This window comes from Somniosus microcephalus, chromosome 13, assembly GCF_052327205.1.
Source record: "Somniosus microcephalus isolate GS21.2 chromosome 13, FLI_Smic_1.0, whole genome shotgun sequence".
NCBI lineage: Eukaryota > Metazoa > Chordata > Chondrichthyes > Squaliformes > Somniosidae > Somniosus > Somniosus microcephalus.
In genome coordinates, this window is record NC_140999.1 from 57,423,426 (window position 1) to 57,432,637 (window position 9,212).

Here is a 9,212-nt window from a genome sequence, read left to right on the forward strand (position 1 = left end):
GATTATGGCCACAATAAAATCCATACATTTTCTGAGTTGCCTTAGTAATAGTTGGATATCAATTCCTCGCCCTGAGAAACGTGTTATCGTGCATGGAGTATAGGGGAGGGGATGGAATACACGAATGTTGCAGCACACTCAGCTTTCCTGATGCCCAACAGCGCATGGGGCTCCGCACTACCGGTAGTTCTTGGCTCATTTGTGGAGAGCGAGTACTTTTTGAAATGGGAATATCTGAAATGCAAAAGAGTGAGGATCTTCGTTCCAAGTTTGAGCCTTTTTTCTAACTCTGTTAAATAAGATTTTTATTTCAAGCCTAAAGTAATTGGAATTTGATATTAATCGTTTAGATCACAAGCTGCCAGATAGTATCAGGGCCTGATAGTATCGGGGCCTTTAGTGTGTTAGGGATGATATTTAATGGAACTTGATCTGAGTTGTGTATACAATTTGTAAAAGATTCATGGAATCAAATCTTTGCTGCTGAAGATTCATTAACAATCACCGTAATCCCCAAGCTCAGTCTGGGAGGACTCGTAAAAATCAACATTTCATTGTGCAGTACACACGTCTGCTGCATATATGACAAATAAAATTGAATTGAATTAGATTGATTGAAACAGTCTCATTCTGTACATCTGTATATTTGGTCACAATCACAGAGCAAATTCACGTAAGAGCTATTCAGAGTAAATGAGTTTTTGAGGGAGGCAGGGGTACAATATGGACTTGTTCTGATTAGACAAAGCTAATGTGACTAAATAAGTATTTTGAATTGTCTGTGGATACCAGACAATAAATCGTAATTAAAATTGAAATATAATAGCAAGAGAAGATCGGCAGGTCAGCAGAGTAATTACCCAAACTCAGCCTTTGCTTTGGGCCTGGCGTTACCTTGTGACCCAGCTAACCTCTGGCTGAATGAGTCTTGTCCACCTTTAGCTGGGCTGCTCAACATGGGTCCACACAGTGCTTTGTCTCCATGGAGAGGTTGAAAAGATGATCTTGCTGTACTTGCACTGCTTCCTACTGATTGTCTACAGAATAGCATTAATAATTGGTTGTGGAAAAATCTTGTAGCCTGGGTCACCCTGGCCAGAGGAGGATGTTTGCTGATGAACAGCACCCAACAGGAAGAAAAGGGAGCCAAATTTAGAAGGAACTGAACGGCCGTCTTGGGTTCATTTTGCCTTTTATTCATCGTTGTAATGCTTTATTACTTTATTCATCCAGGCCCAACCGTTTGCTGATTCTGCATGGATTTTTAGATGAAAATGTGCACTTTTTCCACACAAATTTCTTAGTATCACAACTAATCAGAGCTGGAAAGCCATATCAGCTTCAGGTAAGCTAACAATTTGTGACCAACTAACTTGGTTACTTTAATATGAATATCAATTAATTCAATAATTAATACCAGCAGTTTTTTTTGCAGCTCCAATTTCTACATCTCTAAAAATGACTAATTAATTAAAATCAAATGGTTGAGATCTGAGTGTCCTAAGATTTTCCAAAGCAGCAAACCAGCCCAGCACCCTAGCAATGTGCATGTCACAATGCGCATTGAAGCTATCTAATAACCGGCATGAGCTAGAAGCCCTTGCCCATGTAATCTTGAGCAACGAGTAGATTGAACACATTACTGGTCCCAATTTTCTCTATATTGTGTACCACATTCTAGGCGTGTCCTTATCTGTGCTTGTGCAGGGGAACGCTAAGCTTTGGAAAAAGCTAGGGCTTCCTGGTGGCATTGTAGCTTTGTCAACCTTGCTTTTGTTACTAAAGCAAAATACTGCGGATGTTGGAAATCTGAAATAAAAACAGAAAATGCTGGAAATACTCAGCAGGCCAGGCAGCGTCTGTAGAGAGAGAAACAGAGTTAACATTTCAGGTCGATGACCCTTTGTCAGAACTGGAAAAAGTTGGAGATGTAACAGATTTTTAAGCAAGTGGAGAGGGGGGAGGAAAGAACAATGGGGAAGGTCTGTGATAGGATGGAAGGCAGAAGAGATTAAAAGACAAAAGGGATGATGGTGCAAGGCAAAAGGAGATGGTAATGGGACAAGTTGAGAAACAAAAGATGACTCTAGATGAAGTGTAAATGGCAATGGCTGAATCATCAACAGCTGCCATGTGAGAGAAAAAAATTGGGGCCGAGGGTATGGTATGAAATTGTTGAACTCAATGTTGAGTCTAGAAGGCTGTAAAGTGCCTAATTGAAAGATGTGATGCTGTTCCTTGCTTTTGTTAGTTTTCCAGTCCATTGAAAGCATTAATTCTGGAGTGTAAACACAGGCAGAATTTGAATCCAAACAAGTGTGAAAATAGCTGTTCCAGAACGTGCTGTTGCCCTGACCCGTCCTGAAAGTGCTGGTCACCTTTCAATAACTCTCCCAAGAGGCTATTCAAGTGTGAGCCATTTGATCATGGATGGGTACCTTAGCCGGGCCAAGTTCATGTGATTTTATACACACATGAGTTTCCAGCAGTGGTCGCTGGATAGTAATCCAAGCTGATTTTCTCCTAACCCAGGAATGCAGAAACCAAATATAATGTCCCTTGGCTGAAATCAGCTAACTTAACATAAACTGGGATCAAATCTGGGACCTTTGTGCTCTGTATGACTCGTTACTTGAGCCAGCTGGTGTATTGGCAGAAGCCCAGCTGTGGCTTTCTTCCCAGTTTGACTTGAGTAAATGGCTACCCGGGACGACACCAATGCCATTCGCTTTTCTGTCAGTAGTGCAGATATGTGGAAGATTATTATTGGATTCCCCCTGCATTCTTTCCCCCTATATAAATGTTTGAAAGCCTGTTAGGAAACCAAAGGGAGTGCTTGAATTGTATCTGTATATTTAGCATTTCCTCCACAACCCCCCCCCCCCCCCCCAAGCTAATTGTTAGTACGTGACATGTAATAAAGGCAAGTGTTAGTTTGGGATTGAAAGTGCCTACTTTTAGTGGAGGATGGTTCTATAGATACTGGCATTTGCTACCTTCCTGTGTGAACCATATTCACAGACTTTTTGGCCCTGGAATGCATCACAGCCAAGTTCGATCCCATCTTCGTCTGATGTCCACTTGCACCTTCTAACAGGAGTTCCTTTCTAGCACTTGTGAGTGCGATCCTTGACAGACTTTTGCTTCCCTAATCCAGGTGGGGGGGACGAAGGAAAACCTTAGTGCCCCGGCTGCTGTACTGGAACAGCTAATTAAGCACAAGTTGGGAATCAAACCTGGGACCTTCTGGCCTGTTGCTATATAGGGCCCTGTCTTCATCCACTAAGCCATCAGGGAAGCTAGGGAAATTATTTTAATCTTAGCTGAGCTTGGAATTTTGCCTTCCCTCCAAGGATTGGGAATTTCAAAGCTGGCTTTGAGGAGCCCTATACCTGTTTACTTAGTTCGGAGCTACCCAGCAGTAAGTAGTTTTCCAATGTTATCATGCTTCGCAAATAACTGGATGTTGTCTGTTGCTGCAGATTTATCCCAACGAAAGACACAGTATTCGCTGCCCTGAGTCTGGAGAGCACTATGAGATAATGCTGCTACACTTCCTACAGGAATACCTCTGAGAAAAAAATGAGCGACAATTAAGAAACAAAAGAAATGTTTTTAGACGGTGCTGATGTTCGGCCCCTGGTGACTTGCTTTTTGTCAAACAACGTATCTCTTCCTCCCCACCCCCCACCCCATATATCCTCGGTCCTAACTACACCAGTTTAGCATTTTCTTTGCAACTTTATCTGAGCAGAGCGGGAATACTACACTGATCTCACCGAGTTTGGTTTTAAACTGATTTGATAAGACTCAGAAACCTAACATTCTCATACTTTAGTTTAATTTACATAAGTGTTCATGGTACAGTGTGGAATCAGAGTTAATTCACCTAAACTGTACACTGGCATTGATTTCAGCTTTTGTACATGCCTTGAAAACTGCACGATGGTAGGGAGAAAAAGAGAAGATTACAGCCAAATGATTACTCTCTCGGCTTCAAAAGACATGTCCAAACGTGCCGCTGTGAATTTGACGTACCACTTTTCAAAAAATAACACGCTTCAGTTGTTCTGGTTTTTGTAATGCATCCCCATAGGAACTTCGTTTCTCACCATCATTCAGTAAAAGACTTGAGTTTTAACCTCTGCAAGCTGCACCACCCAAGTGTGTTTCAGGGCAGGAGCCAACTACAACTTTGCTGAGTATTCAAAGTGCGTATTATTAAAAGAAAATATTTTTATGGATTCTTATTCTTTTATAATGAGTGTATGGCATTGTAACTCATTAAAATAATTGTAACGCTTAATTCAGTGTATGTTATTTCTCCAAAACTATCTTTGCCAGTTTTCTGCCTTTCTCTCCTGAAGACGTCAACCCTGCTGGGCTGCAGTTGCATGGATGCTGGTTGCCCTCTGGTACCTCGCCCAAGTGGCTGTACTTCTGCGGAGGGCATCATACGCGAGTCCTGTCCTGTCCTTGTCCAATAGCAATAATAGCTTGCATTTTTATAGTGCCTTTACATACTAAAATGTCTGGCATTTCAGAGGTGCATGGAGGAAAAAATGGATGCTGAGCCAAAAAAGAAAAATTGTGCGGCATGACCTAAAGCTTCGTCACGAGGATGGGTTTCAAGGAGGAAAGGGAGGTGAATAGGTGAAGGGGTTTAAGCAAGAAATTCCAGAGGGTGGAACCTAGACGGCTGAAGGCATGACGACCAATAGTGGGCAAAAAAAGGAGGGAGCGATATACAAGAGGGCAAAGTAGGAGGAATGGAGAGTATGAGGTTGTAGGACTGGAGGAGGTTACGAAGATTAGATGAGGGCCAAAGATATGGATCCATGGGGGATTCCAGCAGTAAGAGAAGCCATTGATCGAGATGCTCTGGCTAATTGGATAGGTTACAGTGGAACCAACTGAGAGCAAACCCACTGAGCTGGATAACGGAGGATGGTAGGAACGACTGTTGAAGGGTGCAAAGGTCAAAAAGGAGGAGAGGAGGGACAACGTACCATAGTCAGTGTCACAGAGAATGTCGTTTGCGACTGGTTACGGCCACTTTGGTGCAGTGGGGAGGAACAGAAACCTGTTTGGAGGGATTAATGTACGAAGTTGTGGGAGAAAAGGGCACAAATCTGGGAAGCGACAATGGGGCAGAAATTCCTCCCCAAACGCGTGAGTACGGAAGGGGTACTCACGCGTCTGGCCGGAGGAAATGCCGGTTTTCAGCATGCACAGCGCATGCGCTGAAAACCGGCATTTCCTCTCCTCTAACCTAAGAGGTGAAGAGGCGAGTGCGTGCGTCTTGGATTTCCTCCGTTTTGGGGGATTTGCGCATGTCTAAAGGCCTCCGGTCTTTACGCTTGTAAAAAGCACACGTAAGTATTTATTTTTACAGGTAAGTGGTGTTTTAGTGTAATTTAGAATTTTTTTTTCCACAGGTTTATTATTTTAAAGAATCTACAATAAGGTAAGTTTAGTTTTAGACCCTTTTTATTAAAAATTATTTTTTTCAAAAAAAAATTGTTTAAATTATTTTTTTAAACTTATTTATACTTAATTTAATGATTGGGATGTTTTTTAAATTTTTATTTAAAGTTTAAATAATGTTTTGGGCCCTGTAGTTTTCATGAGTTTGACAGTTCTTACTCTCAAACTCATGAATGAACCTTCCCCTCCCCTGATTGGTTGTACAGTGCTCACCTGATCCCAGCCAGCACATCGCACTAACTACACCGCTGGATCAGGTAAACACTGCGCGCTGACATCTGAACCGGGCCTGTGACAGGAAATGCAAGCAGGCCCGGGCTTCAGATGTCAGCGCGCAGGGTGAGTGCAGATCGGGGGTTTGCACGCGCGGCAAGCCCCCGACACCAAGTTCTGGGCCAATATGTTTTACAATCTTCCATCCACTCGGGCGCACTTTCCTGAGGAGTCGATGCATAGCGACTACGTGCGAGAGTTTTCCACCTAGAGCCCAACGTCCACTACATCCAATTGTAATGCCTTAATTGAAAGCAGCTAACTCCGCACCGACCAAGTCTGGGAGCTGGGACCGTGTGATCTGTAGGGCTTAGTACTTCACTAAGTAAAGCCTTTCACCAGTAAACCTCTGGGAAATCTACATGGTTTTTGTTAAAATGGATGCATCGAAGATCAATGCATTTTACAAAGTATTATCTATTAAACAGCAGCCCTATTGAAAGTCTTGCAACTAAACAACCGTTGACTAATTTTAGTGCTTTGATGTAATTGTGTACATTTTCAATGTGGTAGAACGGGCAGGTTAATTTGATAACTAACTCCTAAAATCTTAATTTCAGTTGTAAACCTAGCTTGCTTTACAGGAGTAAGGAGACTGAAGGAGTGCTACAGATTTGAGATACTGGGAAAGGATAGAGTAAAGCAGAAAACTATGAAGGCTCAATATGAGCTCAGACTATAGAGTATGAGTGGAAATTAAACTTTCAGTTGAAGTTCCAACTTCTGATATTTTCCCAATTGGATTGGTGGTTGCTTTTCCTGTACTTCGGGTATGTGCTTAATGTCATTCCGGCGTTAGCTGTCAAGTCAAGATTTAATGATTTGAAATTGCGATAGATCTATATGATCACAATTTAGTTGCCGGCAGTGCAAGTTGCCTCCCTTTCTGTGTGCGCACATTCTGATGGAATACCTTCAGGGAGAGCTGCCTACTTGGTTGAATTGAGTATGTTATGAGAAGAGCACTGGAATGGGTGACAAGCTGCTGATAAAAGAACAATGTGACAGGCAAGTACATTAACCAATGGATGGCCACTTATGCTGCAATGGGATTTGAGCATTTTTATGTAGGGTAGATCGAACTTTTAGTTGGTATGGTTTTATGGGGAAAATGTAAGTGAAGGACCAAACCGATCGTGTGTAGCACACTAGCAAGGTTAAAGAGTAGGATGAACAACGAGATTTCATTCCTATCCCAATGCAGCCAGCAGAACTCCAGCAATAGCTTCTTCCTGCCCGTGCACTGTCACCACCAGAATTCCCCCAAGCCCATAGGATTTATTCCTTTCTCTTCCTCGTCTGCATGTTGCCCCTTCAGTGACATAATCTACAGGCATGGGTCCGCTTCCATATGTCTGCTGTTGACACTCAGCTCCACCTCATCAGCACTTCCCTCAACCACACCCCACCTCAGTGCTGTTAGTTTGCCACCTGACGTGTCATGGACATGCCAAAATTTCTTCCGATTGAACTTTGGAAAGTCTGAAACCACCGTTTTTGACCCTTATTGTGAACTTTGCTGCCTTGCCACTGTTTCCATTCCTGGTACTTAGGCTGAATAAGGACATGAAAAACCATTGTGTCCTGTTCGATCCAGAGTGGTTTCAAACTCCACACTCCATCCATCATCAACTACTAAATTCTACTCCTGTAGAATCATCAACCTTCGCCCCTATTTCAACCCACTGCTGCCAAAACCCATGATCCACACTTCCGTCACCTCCCGAATAAATTTCTCCAATGTTGTCCTTTCTGTCCTCAAAACATCCTGCTCCCTCCACAAATTCTTAACTCATTCAAACATCTGTCACCTGTTTCCTATCCTACTTCCTCATCCTTCAGCCACCATGACCGATCTACACCAGCTCCCTGTATCCTCTAATACATTGAGTTTAAACTTATTAAATTCCTCCATTACCTTTCCACACTACCGTTGCAACCTTCTGCAGCCTTATAACCCTTCCCTTACCCACTGGTCCTCCAATTCTAGCCGCCTGTGACCTGCTTTCACGCCGCCATTGCTGGCAGTAAACTCTACCCCCTCCTTCCCTTGTCCCATCATTGGTAGCAGTGCAGCTCCACTCCCTTTTGATAATTCCACCCCCCCCCCCCCGCCATTAACTCACTATTGCTGGCAATACATTTCCCTCTCTTTATCCCACTATTGGTGGCAGTGCAACCACATTTCCCCCACTATGTTTGCCCTAAAAACAAGTGACTACATTTCAAAAAATAATTCATTGGTTGTGAAATGCTTTGGGGTCTCCCAAGGCTGTGAAAGATGATGTATAATTGCAAATCTCTTTCTTCACTAGGTATTGTACTGTTTTTCTCTCTAAAATACTCGCGTTTAATGAGAACAAAATGTTACAAATAAAAGGAAGAGAGTCAACCGAAACTTCAATTACAGAGTGAGTGTTAATAGGTTGAATAACGTACAAATTACTTAATAGGAAACTCTTGGATCCTTAGTGAGGCAATAGAAGGACATTAAAAGATCAAAAGGACATGTGGATAGTTAAGTGAAGGCACGAAGTAACCCATGTTTCAACAAAATCTTTTGTATTTTTGAAGTCCCACATTACATTTTATTAAATTTTGTACAGATATTAATTATTTATATTAATTACTTATTTGGGATGGAGTCTTAAGTTTTTTTAAAAAGCAAATGTTCACTGATAGCTGAGAGGGTTGCTTATCACAAATCTACTTTTTTTAAACCATAACACTAATTGTCCAATCTGATAAAAAAATTACTCGCTCACATGTCGGCTTTGGTTTTCTGCCACAGTTGATTCCTTTCTGGTTAGTCTGTCTTATAATTTTGCATTGTGTTTTGCTTTGGCAGTGATGCTTCTAGTTTTGCAGCAGTTTGCTGATCTTATTTTTTTAGAAGAATCAATTTGGAAAGTGACAGGCTGGTGTAATGGGTTCAACACTTTTTACCTTTTGAGGACTGTTAAAATACATATCTTCCCCCCCCCCCCCCTTCAATCTTTTTCTCTTGTGAAAACAAATTTGGCTCTGATTCTCTCAACTTGAGCCTCAGTTCCAAAATCCTCTTTTGTAGATCTTCTCTGAACCCACTCGAATGTATCTGCTTCCTTTTTAAAGTAGCATGCCCAAAATTTCACATGTAGACTCACTAGAGGTTTGAGGTTAGAATAACCAATAAATTGGTTTGCCTTTTAGCCAGATGCATAACAGGAGAACGAAGACTGAAAGGGAGGGAAGTGATCCAGATTTTTGAAATGCCAAGAAATAAGCAGGCTATTTGGGCTATGAGCATAGGTTGAAACAAACAAGCCTCAAGTAAGACCAGAAGTTCTTGAATTACAAGAGGCCAACTTTCTAAGTATGTTTTTTGCAGAAAGAAGGTACGGAAGCGAGTTTGGCCCAAAGTGGAGTTTGACACATAGAGTAAACCTGAAACTGCAAGATCAGGCAGGTAA

General features: G+C 42.0%; 1 protein-coding gene across 6 annotated transcripts in view; it reads left to right on the plus strand.

Annotated features, from left to right (window-relative positions):
- dpp9 (dipeptidyl-peptidase 9) overlaps positions 1-4,306 on the plus strand; it is a 116,494-nt gene extending 112,188 nt beyond the window's left edge. For 5 of the 6 annotated variants that reach the window (XM_086004931.1, XM_086004933.1, XM_086004934.1 and 2 more), the window contains 2 exons: positions 1,234-1,345; positions 3,483-4,306. In XM_086004931.1, coding sequence (XP_085861057.1) covers positions 1,234-1,345; positions 3,483-3,575 — 205 coding nt within the window. In that variant the 3' untranslated portion in view covers positions 3,576-4,306. The remainder of the gene's footprint in view (positions 1-1,233; positions 1,346-3,482) is intronic. The other variant, XM_086004932.1, reaches the window with a different exon arrangement.
- Positions 4,307-9,212: the final 4,906 nt, after the last annotated feature.